At 35.4% G+C, this 20,518-nt stretch overlaps 1 protein-coding gene across 4 annotated transcripts in view; it reads left to right on the top strand.

Moving 5' to 3' along the window:
- LOC110031606 (phosphopantothenate--cysteine ligase 2-like) overlaps positions 1-18,285 on the top strand; it is a 33,063-nt gene extending 14,778 nt beyond the window's left edge. For 2 of the 4 annotated variants that reach the window (XM_020734885.1, XM_020734884.1), the window contains exons 6-10: positions 3,194-3,246; positions 3,371-3,430; positions 4,942-5,043; positions 16,378-16,497; positions 17,186-17,726. In XM_020734885.1, the coding sequence (XP_020590544.1) occupies positions 3,194-3,246; positions 3,371-3,430; positions 4,942-5,043; positions 16,378-16,497; positions 17,186-17,422 (572 nt within the window). In that variant the 3' untranslated portion in view covers positions 17,423-17,726. Of the gene's footprint in view, positions 1-3,193; positions 3,247-3,370; positions 3,431-4,941; positions 5,044-16,377; positions 16,498-17,185; positions 17,727-17,749; positions 17,768-17,797 lie in introns of those variants that run through there. The other 2 variants (XM_020734886.1, XM_020734887.1) reach the window with 2 other exon arrangements.
- The last annotated feature ends 2,233 nt before the right edge of the window (positions 18,286-20,518 follow it).

The following is a 20,518-nucleotide window of genomic DNA, read 5'->3' as shown; positions in this document are numbered from 1 at the left end:
TACGCCAGTGGCCAAGCTAAATGTTGTAAGAGTTCTTCTCTTCCTGGTAGCAAACAAAGAGTGAGAATTGCATCAATTTGATATCAATAATGCCTTTTTGAATGGAGATCTTGAGGCCATAAAACATATTTAAAAACTTGTCAAACCAAGCCCATGGAGATTATTTGACCTTTTTGAGGGAAAAAAAATTATGACCTTTTTGAATGGAGACCTTAAGGCCATGAATAGTGCGGAGCTGAGCATACACTATTCATAAAACATACACAAGGAAGTAAAAAATCTATACGTATTATTTGTGTAGATGATATAATCCTGACAAGTGATGATGAATAAAGGAATGAGAAGATTAAGAAAGTTCTTGAAAATCAAGAATCTAGGGCCTATGTTATACTTTATGAGCATGGAAGTGGGCAGGTCCAAGAAGGGAATTGTGATATCCTAAATAAATTACATCCTAGACTTACTAAAAGAGATGAATGTTGAGGTGTAACCCGCTGAGAATCCTATCGATTTCAACAAAAGGCACATTCATGGGAAGAAAATATACCATTGGAAAAAGGTAGATACCAGAGATTTGCAGAAAAATTTATCTATTTGTCACACGCTAGACTCTATAGCTTATTCTATCAACATTGTGTGTCAACATCTGAATATCCCAAATGAAGATAATTTGGAGATGGTTTACAAAATATTGAGGGTTCTTAAGATGACCCCTAATAGAGGGTTATTGTTTAAAAATCAAACAACAAGAATGTAGAAGTTTACATTGATGCTAATTAGGCAGGAGAACTCATGGATGGAAGATCCAAATCTGGGTATTGTTCTCATGTATGGGGAAATCTTGTCACTTTTAGAAGCAATGAGCAGTGATCTTTAGAAGTAGTGCAACATTTGAGTGCCAGGTACTTGCTTTGAGAATTTGTGAAGGAATGTTGATTCAAAGGTTAGTAAAGGAGTTGAGATGTTCCACGGTCAATACCATGAAGATTTTTTGTGATAGCCAAGTCACCGTTAGGATTGCAAAGAACCCTGTGCATCATGACATGACCAAATACATTTATATAGGTAAACATTTTATCTGCCAATGGTGGCATTATACACTTAGTGTACATTCCATTCTTGCTCATCTTCAAGTCATTGATGTCTTCACTAAATCCCTACCTCCAGACAACTTCTCTGAGTTGAATACAAAGTTGAGTCTTTACAACATCTATAACCTAGCTTGAGGGGGGAGTATGGAATTCCGTCCATGTAGGACATTTACTTTAGGAAGAAATTTTTTTTCTTCTCTTAGAATATGCAACATGTTATAATTGACTCACAATTAGCTAACTAAGGCAATAACAAATTTGTAATTCCATAGAAGCTAGTAAAGAACTATGAAAGCTTCTAATTTGGTGAACCAGGTCTACATGGGAGGCCTCATTTAGTTATAAATAGATGATGGAGGCTTGTAGAAAGTAAGAACTAAGAAGGAAAAGAGGAAGAAAATCAATCCAAGAAGAAGAAGGGGAGAGGCTTCAAGAATTGTGGGGAGAGTCTTAAGATCTCGTATCGAGGTAATTCGGAGAGGGAGAGATCAAGAGGTGTGTTCATTTCTCAATGTAAAAGACCTTCTAATTTCTTCTGAATTGTCTTAGTGGATTTGTTGTTGATTCCCTCCTGTGGATGTAGGTCTTATGGACCGAACCACGTAATTCTTTGATGTTCTTGTGTTGCATTTCATTTCTGCAGTTTTCTTTTCTGTTTTCCTGGTTTTCTTTTGGCTTGTTGTGGTTTCTTCTCCCTCCCAAGAGCTGTCCAGCAAAGTGTTATTCGACAGCTCAAGGAGGAGGAAGGTATCGGCATTCGATCCCACAGCTGTTCGTCCGATCTCTTCAAGTGAAGCAGATATACAGGAAGGCGAGTTAGGCAATTCATCTTCTAATCGCAGCCTGCAGGTGTTTTTTGGGCTGTTCTAATCGAAGCAGACATTTCTGGCTACAGCCACAAGGAGTTCGATATTCTGTACAGGGCCAATCTTCAGTTGCCACGAAACGAAGTCTAGCATTCCTTTCCTTCGGCTGTAGCAAGGAGGTCAGCAGTCAGCAAGGTGTTCAGAACTCTTGAGCTTAGGAGGATGGAAGGTTCTTCCATTCAAGAAGAACACTCATTCAGTTCTTGGAGGTGCAACAGAGTTTATTTGGCAATTCGGTTATTCAATTCTTTTGCATCTAACTCAATCCGCAAAAGTTCTTTGGAATATTTCAATTGTTCGGAGGGACAAGCTTTCCAACACACCAATAATGGAGTTTCCTTTTTAGTATTTTCTATTTTATGTCTTCCTTACTTGGAGGGATTCCTACTCTATTTATGTGTTTCTTATTATGTGTGTGTGTGTGTGCCGTGTAGTGTAATGTTTGAAATAAGAGAATAAAATTATTGTTCTAATTTCTTCATAAATCGTTGACGACACCTATAATTTCTACATCATGGGCTGTCAGTTTTGCAAACAATTATGGTTTGCGTAATTCCAATATTGTGCAAGCAAAAGCAAAAGATGACATGGAAAATGATTTTATGCATCTTACTAACGAGAACAATCATTGATATGATTCTTAATGATAAGATGTATTTATAAGCCTCTATCCTTCGCTCTCCAGAAATATGAAAGTTCCTCAAGTTCTCATTGGTCTACTTTTATTTATTTTGAAATTTCACTGTTGTTCTAGTACCCAAGAAGGATCTAATTGAGAAATTATTATTTGATGGATGGTCGCCGCCTCCATTTTTGCTGATGGATCATCTTGTAGCTAGACAAACAACTGACATCTTCATTATTATTGCGTCGCTTCCTCACTTGGATTTCTCAATGTTGTTTATCTCGAGTGTAAGATTGTCGTTAGTGGGGGAAGTAATGTTGCAAACCAACATTGTTATCAATCTAGCTTTTGTTAGGTGGGTTATTAGTTGGACAACATATTTTAATTTTGATCCAACTAATAACCCTAAACCTTAACGAGTATCCAGAATTGATATTTGCTCAAATAACCTGTATATTCATTTTTATTCATCAGGATTTTACCCAATTTTGATGCTAATGAACTTCGACATCTTTTGGATTTGTCTCGTGTTGGTTCTTGCTCCCCAACTAGCTTATATGTCTTGTGATAAAGAAACTTCTCTCATGCTAGATTTTGTTTCGCAACGACAGTGTGCCGTCCACATGCTCCGGCGGTGAAGAAGGCAATTAAGGAGTACCATTCGGTAAATTTTTACACATTTTTTCAATCCTTATTGGATTCCTGCTTGAATGACATGTTTTGCTAGTGCGTAATGCCCTAGCTGAGATCCTTAATATAAGATGATGTGCCTCTTGGTCTGGATGCAGGCTGTGAATGGAGGCCTTCTGCTGAAACTACCTTTCACCACCATATTCGAATATCTACAGGTTTTGCTTCTTCATTCAATGCGATATTCATGAAGCAAAAATGTTGATGCATGTAGTATTTTAAATGAACCATTCGTATTGTATATGTTTGTCAAATTCACTACATGGTCCATTATGGGATGAGTGTAAATATTAAAAGGGATGGTTCTAGAAATGATTATATTTAAGAATAGTTGCATTTGCATACATAGCACAAAATTTTTATGTATTTACATATCTCACACCTAAAACTTCATATTTGCAGAAATAACACTCAAAATTAACTATCACTAAAAATTACACCATTACCATTTTTTAAAAGTGAAATACACCTTTCTTGCATAGGTTTAAAACACCAAGTACTATATATTAAAATATGTGAGTTTAGGTGTGAGATATGCAAAACATAATAAAAAATATGATGAGTGTAGCGCTTTAGACCTGAGTGGTGCGAACAGATAAAGCGAGGCATGCCATAGACACTAATGAATTGGATATCTATTTGATGTGGAAGTTTTAACAATAAACAATGTTGGACCTAATTAGTGTTATCAAAACGCAAAATGCAATGCGATGCAAAAAAAATTATTTTTGCTTCAAAGCATGGAGCTGAGCGTAGCGGCGCTTTTATTAACTAAAATGCTAATATATTTTATAAAATTATTAATGTATAAATGCATTCATGAACAATTATAAAATATAAAGTATAAATTAAATGTTGATATAAAATAAAAGGAATCTAGTATAATACCTAACTTGAAGGCAAATATTGATAGAAAAGGTTTCTTCTCTTAAAATTAAAAATTTGAAGTTAAATGTTTGGATATTAGTTAAAATTCTCTCTAAAACCTAGTCTTTTTTGGTTCACACTCATTCCTTAAAAAAGGGTATTTATATACATACCATCCAATTCTTATGTATTTACATATCTAACAATGAAACATAATATGTAAAAATTGAAGTATAGGTGTTACATAATACATAGGTTGAGAGATATGATTAGCTAAATTGAAATCTAGGCCAAAGTCGAAGGAATACCACAACGTTCAAAACACACTTGGAAATCTAGGCTGAAGTTGAAGACAACGCTCGACTCCCTTGTGCTGCTCGAACTCTCGAACACGACTGTCCGCTTCTTGCACTCCTTTGAAAATCAGACCGAAGCCTTTATTTACCGCCGTTAAACCGTAAGCACGCCAACTGACTTTAGTGCTTCGAAGCGTGTTCAACGAAGTGAAGTGGGTGTCGAATGCTTCACTTGGCTTGTGCAATGCTCCTTTGAAAACAACCTAATGTACATGACATTGTGAAAGAAAACTTGCAAAAGAAACTACATTAGCAGTAAATGTATTATTAAAGGAGAATTAGTGGGGAAGGGGGATTTATGATATGATCCTTATTTAATTGAATACTGCTAATGTTGATGAGGTTGATAATTTTGGTATTTGATATATCATTTGCATCATTCAATGTTGCAAACTTAGTTTTCCTTTCACATCCGTGAAATTTTTAACCCGTAATGTTTCTAACAGATAATAGAAGTGGTGGCCACGTCAATGAGCTGTCTAGGACCACGTGGAATGTTTTATCTTGCTGCTGCAGTATCAGACTTTTATGTTCCATGGGAAAGTATGGTATGTAATGCCAAAGTTTGACATTTTAGTGAAGCAGTTCAGTAATGGCAATAGAAAGTTATTTTAAACGCTCAAGCTCTTAAAATAAAGAAAGTTCACTCTGAACCATAATGGCCTTCCCTTCTTAAGTTAATAATTCCTTAGAAACAACCTACTACAGTCGACAGAATCGAGTCTCACCTCGAGCTATTTTAAACACGTAGAATAGTCCTTAAAATTTTTTCCTAGGAAGAAGGATTTACCGATTGTTTACTTGTTATATGCTATGCCTATTGACGGTAGGGGTTGGCATGGCACGTGATTTCTTTGTTCTGACCTTCACTTTTTATGCTACTAATAAATCAAAATATTTAATTAATATTGTTATGTAGTATTGTTATTTCTGCTTCCTATTGAAGTTTCTTTCTTTTCAAAATTGTGAAACATCCCTTTTATAGCCTTGCACGCCTTACTATTGTCTCAAAAACTAAATGAGAAATATTATTTTTTTCAATAGCTTTACTCTCATTTTCTTTTTAAACGATGTCTTTCAAATTCCCCAGAAAAAAAATTTCGGTTTTATTTTTCGTGTCCACCACACATATATTGAATATTTTAATTTATTTGAAAAATTGAGTTTGACATAAAAAATAATATATTATATTGAAAGATAGAAATACCACTTTACGATGGATTCAATTACTCAAATACATAATTTTATTTAATATTTGATGGGTTTGCAGTTTAAATAAACAAATCGCTCTCCTACTTGACCCGAATGTTAAATAGAGTTTATATTAATCTGGGTTATTAACTTTCTATAAGGATAAACTCTTACAGTTAATTAAATTTTAAGATACAAAAGCTCTTTAAAAACTCTCGATTAAGGTTGATGCTATGTCTTTATGAATTTCAAAGTTTGATTTCTACGATTGTTTGTTTGAAATTTCTAATGAAATTGATCAAAGTGAAACAATTCTTATCGGAACTCAAATGAGAAGTGGGAAATGTTCAAATACTGAGAAGTTCAATGAAACTTCTATTATCATATTGTTTTACTTTATTGATTTTGAAATTGAAGAGATTTTATGTTTGAGTTGCATTTTATTAGAAAGTTAGGACTTATATCAAGTTTCATGAAATGAAAGATATGGTAGATTGTTATTTAAAGATCTTACAACTCGATTATGAAATCAAGAAACTTAAGTATAGTTGATATGCAAGGATGCCCATAATTAATGTAATTAGATTTTATAAATTCAAATTTATAAATTTTTATTCTTTCCATATTTTTTATTTAGTAAACTTTTAGTGTCAAGTGATGAAGCAGGTTGTGTGTGGACATGCAATCATTGTTGATGTATGCATATAAGATTAATTAAAAGGCCAATTCAAGGAACAACAGACAGACTTCACCCTAAAAGAGATGGTGATCCTCATTGGTCAGCTACCCTCTTTCTATGCAATGAGTGAAGACTCGAAATAAGAAAAAAAATCTATATGCACTGCATATGCCTAAATGTATTTTTTTTTATAACCCCAAAATGAAAGGGGTTACTAAAGACGTTTTGAAAATTTTGAGTTTATTTAATTATGGTAAAAAAATTAGTATTTAATGCCTATCAAAAAATCATGCTAGAAGTAAAGCAATGCTAACAAATCTAGGAAAAGTGGTAAAAGTTAAGCGAGCAAAAAATTAAAATCAACACACAAGCATAAAACTAAAGCAAATTTATAAAAGAAACATCTAAAAAGTCTTAGACCTAAGGCAGACTCGTCAGTCAATTGTCTTATTTGAATGTCTTCTGCTTATATTTTAGTACTTTAAGATTCATCCTTGTTGTTTTTGCTTTGAGTTGAGGTTCATCCTCATTTTTTATGTTGAAAGTCTTAGACCTAAGGCAGACTCGTCAGTTAATCGTCCTATTTGAATGTCTTCTGCTTATATTTTAGTACTTTAAGGTTCATCCTCGTTGTTTTTGCTTTGAGTTGAGGTTCATCCTCATTTTTATGTCGATCCATGTTGTTCGTCCTTGTTGTTTATTCTCGTTTCAACGTCTTTGTTGTGGTTATAGGACATCCATAGTCAACAAACTACGATAGAATCCCAACTCTATGACAAACTCAACAAGAAATCAAACATACGGTTACCACATCACCTAGGTTTACTACAGCACCTTAAAAGAGAGAGTTAGGACATCCTAGACTTACTACAACACCTGTAAATTAAAGTTAGCACAAAATAACATATAAAGAAAAGGTCAAAACACAAACACAATACTAACTAATCGGCCTAATATACAATTAAACGAAAAAAACCCGCCCCTAACCTAGTAGTTCTGACAAGCGAGCACAATCAAAACAATCAAAACAAACATACTCAAACAATACAATTACATAATATATTGCCTTAACCTAAAACTAAAGCTAGAGTGCTGACATAAATATCTATATTGTGTATGCGGTCTATGTAACTAATCAGAACTAGGTTTAGAAGAAAGGGAGATTGGGTGGCAAATATACTATTTTGGGGTTCGGAGTTGAATATAATTATTGAACTTAATTGGTTACTGCACTGACGGAAATTCAGTAGATTGTTTGATTACTAGATTGATTGAATTGATGGTAGATTTAGGTAGGGTTGGAGCAAGTCTTAAGTGCCGATTTTGAGGGGTTGTTTGGTGGCTGATTTTGTAACAGGTTTTGGATACAAGATTTTGCCGCGACTCAAGAAAACTTTCATTAGAATTTAGGTAAGAATTTGTATAGGTTTCAACACATTTGAAGGGCTATTTTGGGCTGAATTTGTATAATTTACAAATTATGAACGATTATGATTGTATTCATCCAGTTTGATGGGGTTCTTTGGGATTGATTTAGAAACACATTGGAAAGGGGTTGTGTTGACCTCGCTTTCGATCGAGGTACAGTTTTCCCCTCCTTAGTAGCCTAGGTTCTAGCCGTAGGACCTTTCTGTCGACTACTCCTAGAAAACTAGTGAAGGAGCACTCCCCGTTAGCAATTCTGAACTTTTATTCGCTCGACTTGACGTTCCATATAGTAGTTTTGACCGCTATTGCTTAGCAGGTAAGGCTACTCCGGAAGAACTCAGAGAGTATTCCTATAGGACTGTCGACCTTAGGATTGACTGTAATCGTTGATTTGGCGTCGCCGTCCTCTGCACCGTCCTGTTTGATTGAACTCATACCGGAATTTTGATAGGATTCAAACCGCGACGCGTTTTTGTCTCATTCGTCGACTGAGGTTGCCCGGACGACTCCGGATGATGAAACGGACTACGTCGATGCTTCCGAAACATCGATTTTGCCAGGGGGACATTCGTTTCATTGCGACGACGCATCTTGGGGAAAATACGTATTTAAATGTTAATTATAACTATAAATAATATTTTATTATTATTATAATTATAATTAATAACTTATATTAAAAATTTTTAATCTAAATCTATCTCCTCCCTCCCCGCCTCATTCTCTCAAACCCGTGGGTCTGCCTCAGCCTTAGATCTCGCTCGGTTTCGCCTGGCCCGCTCCTTCGTGCCGTTGGAGTTTTGTTCCCGCGCTTGCCTCGCACACGTAGGACAATCCCGCGACCCATCCCTTCGTATCTCATCCACTTCGAGGATCTCATCCTCTGCCTCTCGCACGCCCGTATGGGGGCGTCTGCTCCTCTCGAACCTTCGATCCGTCTCCGTATGAGATCCTCTAATTATTCCCTCTTTTTCTCTCTGGTTTATATGATACTCTGTTGGTGCGTTTCAAGGGGCCGAAAATCTCTGAGGGGGGAAAAATTCTGCCATTTTCTTTTCTCATTTACTTCTGTTGTGCTTGGGTTGGTTCCCTCTTACTGTTGGAGGAAGGATTGAAGTGGAGGAGTGCTTTGAAAATTTTTGTGTGGCTTTTCTTTGCTTCAAGGAGGTACTTTCTCCCCCCTTTGTGCCTTGTCTTTCTTCAGTTTTCTCTCTGCCGAGCCCCTTAGCTTAGTGCAGTGGACGATACAACATGCTTGCGTGATATTACACTTATGTTTTTTTGAAATACTTGGTACTCAAGCATTTAGAAATGGAAATGTGAGCATGTTCTAGGAGTTAGGCTTGATTACTTGCTTAAAGTGGTGAAGATATGACATGTTTCTATTTATTGTAGCATATTTCCATTGGAAGCAATTAGGAGGGTTGAAACGTGGCTTTGAGACAATGTTAGCTTCTCTTGCAAGCATGTTAGGAGTGTATGTTAGGAGTGTATCATGAAGCTAGGAGTGTATCATGAAGCTTTTCATTTATTCTTATCTAGCATGAAACATTGGAAGGTTTTATCTGGTCTTTCACGAATGTGGAAGACTCGGTTTTAGCATCTTAAATTCATTGTTGGCTTAAAAATGCATGCTAAGTTCACTTTGATTTAGGGAAGGTTCTATAGTTTGCTTTAATAATTTGGCTTGGCTCCTCAAGGGGGAGGGCACCTTTCATGCTTGGATGTTTGAGGGAAGTTGATTCATGCTTAGAACGATTATATTGGTGACCTAAAAATACTTTCCATGACATTGTTATAGTTTAAAATCTATTTTGGCTTCATATACTGATGTTTTAGAGGCACGTGAATTGTTCTTTGGCCTTGAGTGGCTCTGTTTTGGGTTTTTGCTGGGCTCGGTTTTACCTTAAGGTGGCTGGAGTTTTAATTTCTGTTGAGAACGGGCTTTTGGTTTTTGCTGAAGCTTTGTCCTAATTGCTCGAACTTTACTTTGGGCCTTTAAGGGTTTGATTTGGCTTTGTTTGGGGGTTCGGTTTGCTTGCCTTAGCTCCTACCTGAGAGCCTGTTTTGGGTGTTTGTTCCTGCCCTTGTTCAAGAGCTGTGGGAGTGTTCAATTTTATTAGCTTTAACTCCTATTTGGGGCTCGGTTTTTGTCTGGTTCTGCTGCTACCCGAGAGGTAGCTTGGGAGCTTGATTTGGTTTGTTCTTAGTCACACCTGTGAGCTTGTTGGTAAGTCATTTGGTTTGGCTTTGGCCTCTGCTGGGCTCGATTTTGGCATCTTGTAAATGTCTTTTGGCTTAAATATACATATTGTGGAGGAATTTATTTTGATTTGGAGGAGTTCCATAGCTATTCTTATTTGAAACATATGATAGTCCTATATTTTGATGTCTTGAGAGCATAGAGATGTTTTCTAGTCTTAGTTGTGGCCTGGGTTTGAACCTCTGTTGTGGCTCGGTTTGGCTCTGGCTGGGAGCTCGGTTTTGCCTTGTCCTGCCCCTACCCGAGAATTGGCTTGGGTTTTGATTTTTGTTGGGCTTAGCCCCTACCCGAGAGCCTGTTTTGACGTACTGTGTTCTTATTCGAGAACTGTTAGCTGGTTTTGATGGATTGATTTGGAAGTTTATAAGGCTGCAGTTTTGATATTTGTCTGGTTCCTAGCCGTGGGTTTGTGATGTGGTTGAGTTAGCCTCTCCCTTTGGTCCTACCCGTGAGCTCACCATTGCGATTTGCTCTTGCAGTCCTTATCCGTGAGGTTAGCAGATGGAGGTCTTCTTCTTCTTTGTCCCTCACCTGTGGGTTTCGTGTTGTGTTCGTGTTGTGTTTGCCGTCTGTGGCCATGATCTTCTTATATGGGGTTTGGTTTGATTTGTTCTGGCTCCTACCCGCGAGCTAGTTGGAGCTTGGTTATGTGTTTTTCTTACCTTACCCGTAAGACCTATTGGGGATGGCTTAATTTGATCTAGTTTATATTGTTGGGCTTGTGATTGTTGATGGATCAAATCTATTATTCCAAAATAAGGGTTATATCTTGTACTCTCTTATGTATATCAAATATCTTCTTATAATTGAGTAGGGTTGCCTCAGTCGTGAGCCTTGTTGTTCCTTGGGTTGTCTTTGGTCGTGGGCTTTAGCAGCTGCCCTTTTGTTGCTTTGGCCGAGAGCCTTAGCTGTTGTTCATCTATTTGATTGAAGCCCGGTCGTGAGCTTCTATGTGGTTTTAGCCGGAGGATTTCATGTCTATTTGATGCAAAGAGATTTTCATTAAGTCTAGAATTGAATAGTTTTAATGTTGACATGATTTTTAGAAGTATAAGTGGCCGCCGTCCCAGGTTTATATTCCTTTCATTTAAATTATGAAGTTTGGGAGATTTCTGAATTTTATTTCGGGAGAATATTTGGTTGAGACGAATTGATTTCATAAAATATATCTTTGGGGTTTGGATACCAGCGTTAGAAGGTCATTTTGATTTGGGTTGATCCACTTATGAAAATGTGAGAAAATGATACCCTTTCGGATTGGTTCAAGGATCTTCAGGCTTTCCTTTTCAGGTCTTTTCGTCACGAGTTTTGAGAGCTGATTCATCCTTCGTTTTTTTCGATGATTTAGGTGAATCAGTCCCTCCTCTCCCTCACCCCGTTTTTGTTCTTTTTTTCCTTCTTCTTGGTTCAGTTTTTTATATTTATGTCTGATACATAAGTGTCCACGTATAGCCTTTTGCTATACGTGAAACCATCAAGCAATGTCGTAAGTAGGTCGGCTTTGTTTTGAGGCTTAGGGCGATGATGATAAAGACACACCAGAGATAGAGCAGAATGAGATGTCATCCTACGACATCAGGATCTGATTCAGGAACCCATCAGGATCCGATTCCCATCAGGATCCGATTCACAGGATCCGATTCAGGAACCCGGTGAGCTGTAGGATGACAATATCATTCACCGACACATGACTAGCGAGAGTTGACCCGAACCATCTTAGGTTATTGGTAGTCTTATGCCCGACAGCGCAATCGACTCGTGCACAACTATTTTTCAAAATTGATAAAAACAAATTTGATAAGAACAGATACGTCTTTTTCTAAAACAAAAATACATTTTTCGCAACAAATAAAATTGATACAACTCATCTTTGGCATGTTTGAAACCTATGTGCATGCTAAAAATATAAATTTTAAATTTTAAATTTGATTGTCTACCGGTTGATTACCTAATCGGGCTAAGGATTACCCTCCTGAGTTAGGTTTGATCGGACACCCTTCTAGTTGAGTGACGGGCTTTATACATCAGGGTGATCGAGTAGCCTTCGACGACCCTCGAGTACTAATATATAGTTAAGCCTAGCCCCGAATCGAGTGCTTGCGGTTCCCCTCTTTTCGGACTTTTTCATGTCTTTCTTGGAATTTTTGGACAAAGCACTCGTGGCTTCTTTTCAGGATTTTCCCGTGTTTTCTACGATTTTAATCGATTTGTCGATTCGTCGATTTCCTCGCATTTCCCTTGTCGTGAGTCTTTTGACATCTTTCTCGAGATTTCTGGACGACGTTTCTTTGTTTTCGTTTATATAAAATATTTCAGTCTGCCTCCTCAAATTTTGTTGCTTGTACCTGTTGCATCAATTACATCTAAGGAACAGCGGATCTCCCAGGTATACAGGTCTGTTTTATGTTTACAACATGTTATTCTCTTATAATCACTTCCCTGTTGTACTTTTACTTTTCTTTACACCGCATGTTGTACTCTTTTCTTTACTGCATACTCTACTGTTTGTCCTGTGCTACATACTCTACTGTTATGCTATACACTGTACAACTTCAACATGTCAACACTGTACAACTTCAACATGTTATCTATAAAATATTTGAAGAACACCAACCATAGGGCCGCTGGATTTGACATTATAACCTGACACTCTTGAAAACTAAACTCGTCACGACAAGGAGTTTGGAACTAGCGCGGTGGGCAACACGACCATCTTCAATAGCAGAACTTGTCTTCCCCAACTAAACTATTCATTTCCTAGATATTAAAACAACAATCCATAGGATTTCGAGGTTGTTCGCCTAGAGCAACATAAATCCTCAAACACATATTTTAGGCATTTGTACAACCATATTGTACAATTTAAGCCCTAAACTCGCCTTAGGATTCTGAGGTTGTCATTCATCATGACTTAAATCCTCACATCTTCAAGGTTATTTGTGCTGATTGCTTCACACAAATGTAAATCCTAATAAATAATAAAAATTATTTCCTCGAAACTGAAGCCAAACCGTAGGGTAGACTGGGATGTCACCGAGAATCTCCTCTGGATCTGTGGCATCCCCTAGTTCTTCTTTCTTTTGATTCTGTAATAAATGTTCCAAATTTGAGACATTCTCTTTTGCACACCTCTTTGTCCGATTTCGTTGAAAAGTCCTATCCTTTTGACCTCCTTGAAAATAATTTTTTCTGATTTTTATCGAGAGTATTCGATTTTTATCGAGAGTATTCTTAGAGTATTCTTAAGTGACTTCGATCATTTAAGATTTAGTTAACTATAAGGGTTTGCCCTTATATGAAGTTTTTCCGAACCCAGCTTAAAATAAATCCTATTTAATTTTTCATATTAAATAGAAAAATTTGTCGGCAAATAAAACGGTCAAAATATTATCATCACTAACATATTGGACCTCCCTTAGTAGTGGTAAGGTATACTATATGTTTGACAACTATGAAATTCTCTTATCTGGAGTTGCCTTGTATTTGGTATCAACTCATACTTATGCTTTCTTGGACGACTAATGCCAATCTTACTGATGCTTCTCTTAACGCCTGTAAATGTATAGCTTGTGGCACCACGGGATTCTCGAGATTGGGTTGTGTGATTCTTGAGATCAAGTTGTGGGATTCTTGAGATCGGGTTGCGGGATTCTATGATCCCACAACCGAGCAGGTTGATCTGCATCACTTATTGACATGATTAAATATTACCAAATATGTGTAATAACTATGTGAGATTTACATAAGATACAATTATTCTCTAGTTAGCATGAATGATTATTTCGATAGTTATTTCAACCCCTTCTTTAAGAATAATTTTTTTCGAAAGTGTATTTTTAAGATATCATAATATCCTATATACAACATGAGGATGCTTGCTTGTAGGAGTGTTTATAAATTGACTAATAATACCAAAAGGAAAATAAATATCAAGTCTATTATGGGATATGAGATAGTTTCCTTACTATTCTTTGGCTATCACACTTTGTCAACCTTAGTTCAATCTTCTTTAAAAGAATCTCTATTTAAAGAATTCTTTCACATGTTTGTAGGACTAACCCAAACATCATAAACTTAAGAAAATCCAAGCTATATTTCTTAGTTTATTTGATCAAGCTCATCCTCAAGTCTTGTGTTTATCCCTCAGGATAGAAACAAGGTTTGAGGTAGAGCGCTCTTTCATTTAAACTGTGAAAATTATGGGGTCAGTTTGATTTTATATTTTTCTAAACTTAATTCTATTTCTATATGTAAATTAATTAAAACGTCCTTCCGAAGCGGGCGACGGGATTTCGATTCCGATAGCCGACAGCTTTCTACGGGCAACTCCCCCAACTTTTTATCGCCGACAGGTTGTTACATATAATTTTAAACCTTGTTTATATATGTGATACCTAATTTTTGGGCTTTATCTTTACACCATTCAACTTTTAATCTTTAAATAATGAAATACCACTTTCAAAAAAATGACATTTATATAAAAATGAAAATTTATAGGTATTAGGTATGTAAATGTACTAGAATCCGAATAATATACACGTATATATACATGAAAATTTAAATATTATATATCTAAATGCCTATGAATTGAATAATTTATCTGTAAGTTTCAAAGTTTAAGTGTTATGTATGTCACAACAACAACAACAAAACCTTTATCCGACTAAGTGTGGTCGGCTACATGAATGTTTTCTTCTCCATTGCCTCTTATTTAGTGTCATATTTTTGTTTAATCCTAATGAATTAAGATCATTTTTTATACAATAAGCCCAAGTCTTCCTAGGTCTACCTCTGACTTTCTTAACATAAGTCGAATCTAAAACACCTACTCTTCTAATTAGATCATCAGTTGGTCGACGTTTAATGTCACTAGACCATCTAAGACGACTCTCTTTAATTTTGTCCGTCTTTGGAGCTACACCAACACGATCACGAATATATTCATTTCGCATTTTGTCTCTTAAGTGTAAAGCTACTCATCCACCTGATCATTCTCATCACGACAACACTTAATTTAGTTTTATGCTTCTCTTTTAATGGTCAACATTCAACGCCATAAAGCATTGCCCATAGAGCATTGCAGATCTCACCACCATCTTATAATTTTTTTCTTTAAGTCTGAGCGATACTTTTCTATCACACAATAGGCCCGAAGCATTCCTCCACTTCAACCAACCAACTTGAATTCTATTAATAACATGCCCATCAATATCACCTTCACGTTGAACAATAGAACCGAGATATCTAAAGCGTTCACACATTTTAATAATTTGATCAACCACAGTTACATTTCTATCACTAGAGCTACTACTACTAAAATTACATTCTATATATTCAATTTTAGTTCTACTCAAACAATGGCCTACAGATTCCAAGGTAGGCCTCCATAATTCAAGTTTTTTTCTGAGTTTTTTCTCTCGTCTTATCCACGAGAAGGATATCATTAGCAAAAAGCATACACCAAGGTACATCCTCCAGTGGCTATCTGGCGGAAAAGAACGAGCAAAAAGAAAATTGGTGTGAATTGTTAGGGATGTTGGAGGATTGATATCGTGAGTGCGTTCGATGGCTATCTGGCGGAAAACAACGAGCAAAAGACGAATCATTGAGATAAGGACATCGAGGGGGATCCATCACATGTTCATGGGCAAGTTATAGGCACACCGCTTATGGAGGGAAAATGCTACAACACTCCAAAGAGCAAGAAAATCATATAATAACCTCAAAATACCTAAAATCCCAGCTTCAGTTTGAAACAACCCCCCACATATATATGAAAGTTTCCTAGTAGGAAATAGTCTAATTAGAGAATAGAAAAATATGATAGAACTAGAGAGGATGGAAGCAAATGAAGGAAGTTAAGTAGGAATAAAGAAAGAAAAATGGAAATGGAAGAAAACAACGACGCAGGACACCCGCAACTGCAGGATCCACTCTTGCCGATACCCGGCTTCCCGCTTCATAAAAACTGTACTTTTGAGGTGGTTTGATCTTTGTTCTTAGGAAAATTTACATACATACCATTTAATTCTTATGTATTTACGTATCTAACATCTAAACATTGATATATATATAATATATATATATAGATATATATAGATATATATATTCATGAAAGTTTACATTTCACCTTTTAGAAGTTAAAATAGTGGTATTTTTATGTGATTTGGAAGCTTTGGGCCGTGCATTTTTAAAGAAGTAAAGTTTATGTATTAGATATGTAAATAAATAGGAGCTGAGTGGTATGGATGTAAATGCCCCTTGTTTTTTATGGTCTAATCAGTATTTCTAGCAAAGCTTTGAATGAAGACTATATGGGTGCAGGCAAAACATAAGATCCAATCAACAGCTGGTCCTCTTGATATGCGTCTTACACAAGTGCCAAAAATGCTTCGTATTTTGAGGATAGAGTGGGCTCCTTCTGCTTTCTGTGTATCATTCAAGGTCCGTTTCTTCTTCCAATTAAATATCAAACTCATTTTTTTTGCTCTTTGGTTATGGTGACTGTTTCATTGCAGATTTTTACAAATTCTAAAGTTTTTTCTATAAGATTTACTGATTAAAATTGGGCAAAATATTTAAGGGACTCGGACAAAATATGAAAAAAGCTGTCTTGATTTGAGAGGAATTTTTCCGCATTACCTCAATTGACGTTTTTAACCTAGTAGAACCAATTTCGGAGTTTAAGGAAAATTCACAGAAACCTTAGGATGCTCTGTTCTATTTATTAACTACTTACTTTTGACATCTTTTATTTATTTATTAGTGAGATTGGCTTTGATTATTCCCACAACAGCGAATTTTACATACCTAGCACACAATTCTTATGTATTTACATATCTCACACCGAAACTTTGATATTTACACAGCAACACTTTGGTGTTTCAAACCTATGCCTGAAATGGTGTGACTCGCTTTTAAGAAATGATAATAATGCTATTTTTGATGTGATTGAAGATTTGAGTGCTGTTTGTGTAAATATGAATGGGTGAGATATTTAAATACATAAGAATTGCGTGCATTGTATGTAAATGCTCCATTATAAAATGATATTGTTGGTTTCCAGTAAGTTGATACCAAATGACTTACCCCCTTCTCTTCCCTAATTTTCTCTGTTTTTTCATCTGAAAAGTTGGAGACAGATCCGGATATCCTGCTCCAAAAAGCTGAATCTGCGCTAAGCAAGTATCAGATGCATGTTGTCGTGGCTAACGAGCTCGCAACATACAAAAGGGAGGTTATTCTAGTGACCGTCGGTGGGAAAGTTAGCATTCGCAAACAGAGCGAGGATGCCGACGTCGAGGACGAGCTTATCAAACTCCTGGTGGAGAAACACAGCGAGTATATTGAATCCTGTAGAATGGGATGAAATTATCAACCACCACAGATGATCTGATAAAGCAGGTATGCAGAATTCTTTCGCACTTGTGGTTTATATTGACAATCTTGAAATTTTAATGGACTGATATGAAATACCAGAGGCTATAAAAATCTTCCTGTTTTTAAACCTCTTTAGAGAAAATAATGTTCGGTGACTTTGGGTATGGAAACACAGATGGTGATAGGACTGATTTTTTTATATCGTTATAACTCTGTAAAGCTTCGGAAACATTTTTTTATTTTTCAGTCAATCAATAGGTTGACTTGAATAAGAAATTGGGTTATTGCTTATCATAGTTGTTCTATTTCTTATTAGAGCAATTATTGGGACTAACGACATCTCTTACAAGCTTTAAAACTGCAGTTTCAAAATATTGGGAGTTGAGATTCTATTACGGTTTCAAGCTTGCATGCAGTCATTTTGGACAATTAGGTGGAAGATGGAAATCAGTTCTGCTTAAAATTTTCATAGTGGTTCTTTCTCAAATATGTCTGAAATTAGTGATTAGAGTGTGTTCTGAACTTGATCTTTTAACTAAAAGAGCAAACTCTCTACCAACTGCAGAAATTGTGCACATAACTTCATCCATTGTTAGCTGCTGAAAACATATGCCTGCATAACTTTGTTCTTCAAATTGTCTATCATTAGCATTTGCAAATTTCTCAGTTTAATCTGACAAATCAAATGGACTAATAATTGAGACGACCATTAGGGATGAAAAATCTATTGATTTTCACTTTAGGCCTGTAATATCTTTAGCTTTTGTTCAATAACATTTCTAATTTTGTTTCAATCATATGTGAATGTGATGTGAGATTACTTTGAGTGAGGTGCAAGTAAGATGTGGATAATATTTGGGAGAAAACATCTACTTGTAGCAAAGAAGCATAGATTTTTTTCACTTGGTGATCTTTTTATTTATTTGCTTTTCCAATATTTTGATATTAGTGTTGCAGCTGATTTGCTCAAAAAGAGGAGATTTTTTATGGCCTTAAAATGACTTTAATGCGATATTTTTCCTATTTCGCATGATCTTATGCATATTTTTGTTTTGTTAGGAGAAAAAGATCAAAATGAGTTCATTATATTTAGAGTAACTTGGTGTTAATATTCTGTCTAGAATTAATAGATGAATAATACTATGGTTCTCACCTTGGTTTATACGTTTAAACAATTCTTTGTATTATTGGTCTCACCTTGGTTTATACGTTTAAACAATTCTTTTAGTATTATTGGTGAATTGTTGTGTGTTGAAAAGTTCACAGTAGTAGAGTAATAATTTAATGTCTTAATGTCGCACGAAAATTTAACATACACACAAATAAAAGAAAAGTAGTAGGAGAATAGAGCGATATTTTTTAGGTGGAAAAAAACCAAGAAGGGGAAAAAATAACGGATCTCAACCTAGTGAAAGTAATCCACTAGACATGGCAGAAATGGGTTAGATTGAAAATTACACTTATCTTTACACAACATAAAAATATATATATATAAGTGTTGGACACAAAAGTTAGATTTTTACTGCAACAGTTGTATGTAATGGCTGCCGACGATTGGGGGTTGGTTGCGACAGATGATACTGGCATGCGGTTAGGGGTTTCAATTCGGGTCAGCGGGTTGAGTTTGTGTCTGACTTGAAAATGACCCAATCCAAATAAAGAACTTAATCCCGACTCGACAAATGAACGAGTCAAAATAAGACCCGAATCTGAGCTTGACCTGCTAACCCAACCCGAATTTGAGCTTGACCCGCTATTCGAGTCATATTTGGGTTTTCGTGTTTAAATTGAATTCGACTTGAATAATAAATTGGTTGAATTCTTTGACTCGAACATGACTCAAAAAAAAATTCATGTCAACCCTAACACGGATTTTTTGAGTCTGAGTTCCAACCATGTTGGCGTGTCGGGTCAATTTTTGACACCCCTATATGCGATGGTCGTCGGTGGGCGGTTGTCAACTATGATTTGCATATCGAGAGGTCGGTGGTTATAAAAATCGGGTCTTCTTCAGAACAAACTATGAAATTTGACTTATTTTTTTTGTCTCCCCCTTCAAATGAAGAGACGATGTCTATTTATTGTCTTTTAGAAACTTTCATTTTGTTCTTTTAGAGCAAGTTTTTCCTAATCCCTTAATTTGATGGTCCATGTTGACTCCTTTGATTATATATGAACTTTAATGATTTGAGTGCTTAAATGACCTCACATTTAACTATTTTAGGCTCGTTGAATTCCTCTCATCGAGACGTTTGATTTGACTATAAATATATCAACTTTAGAGTTCATTTGACTATTCAATTCATTCATAAAACTCGCATCAAGATTTATGCTTCATAAAAAATTGTCAATGATGCATCATGAATAACAAGCCATTCATTCAATGACTATGAAAAATATATATTAATTAGTGATTTTGAATTTATTCAGATTATAATTAAAGCAACAAAATATTTCTTGAACACTTGGGAGAAATGTTAAAGATCCCTAATTTGGGGAACTCCAAGGTTTTATTTTTGATAGAAAATGTGGCTAAATTTTGCCATACTATTATGCATTAATTGCATTATCTAATTATCGCTGAATAAATATGTGAAATATTATTTGTCATTATTTAATATTATTATATTTTATAGATATTTGTAATTGTCATATATGATTGTGTTGCATGAAATCTTAAGCATACAGAAGTAGCTCAATTTAAAATTGTTATATTGTCTTGTACACATTTAATCTTCCTTTAAATGCTCCCTGCATTTTAATAATAATAATAATAATAATAATAATAATAATAATAATAATAATAATAATAATAATAATAATAATAATAATAATAATAATAATAATAATAATAATAATAATAATAATAATAATAAGATAATTTTACATACATACCATGCAATCCTTAGGTATTTTTATAACTGATACGCCACAAACAAATTTTTATCATCCATCACAAACTCGAGGCATGCCACAAATCTCGAGGCAACTTTTTGAGCAAGAAATATTCAAACTTCAATTAAGAGTTATCTAGAGCATCAATTTCAGTAAATTTATAGTCAAATTGACCGACTAAGTGAGACAA

The sequence above is a fragment of the Phalaenopsis equestris genome, unplaced genomic scaffold, assembly GCF_001263595.1.
Source record: "Phalaenopsis equestris unplaced genomic scaffold, ASM126359v1 Scaffold000840, whole genome shotgun sequence".
Taxonomy (NCBI): domain Eukaryota; kingdom Viridiplantae; phylum Streptophyta; class Magnoliopsida; order Asparagales; family Orchidaceae; genus Phalaenopsis; species Phalaenopsis equestris.
The sequence above is the reverse complement of the archived record's forward strand: the minus strand, read 5'-3'. Positions and strand labels throughout refer to the sequence as shown.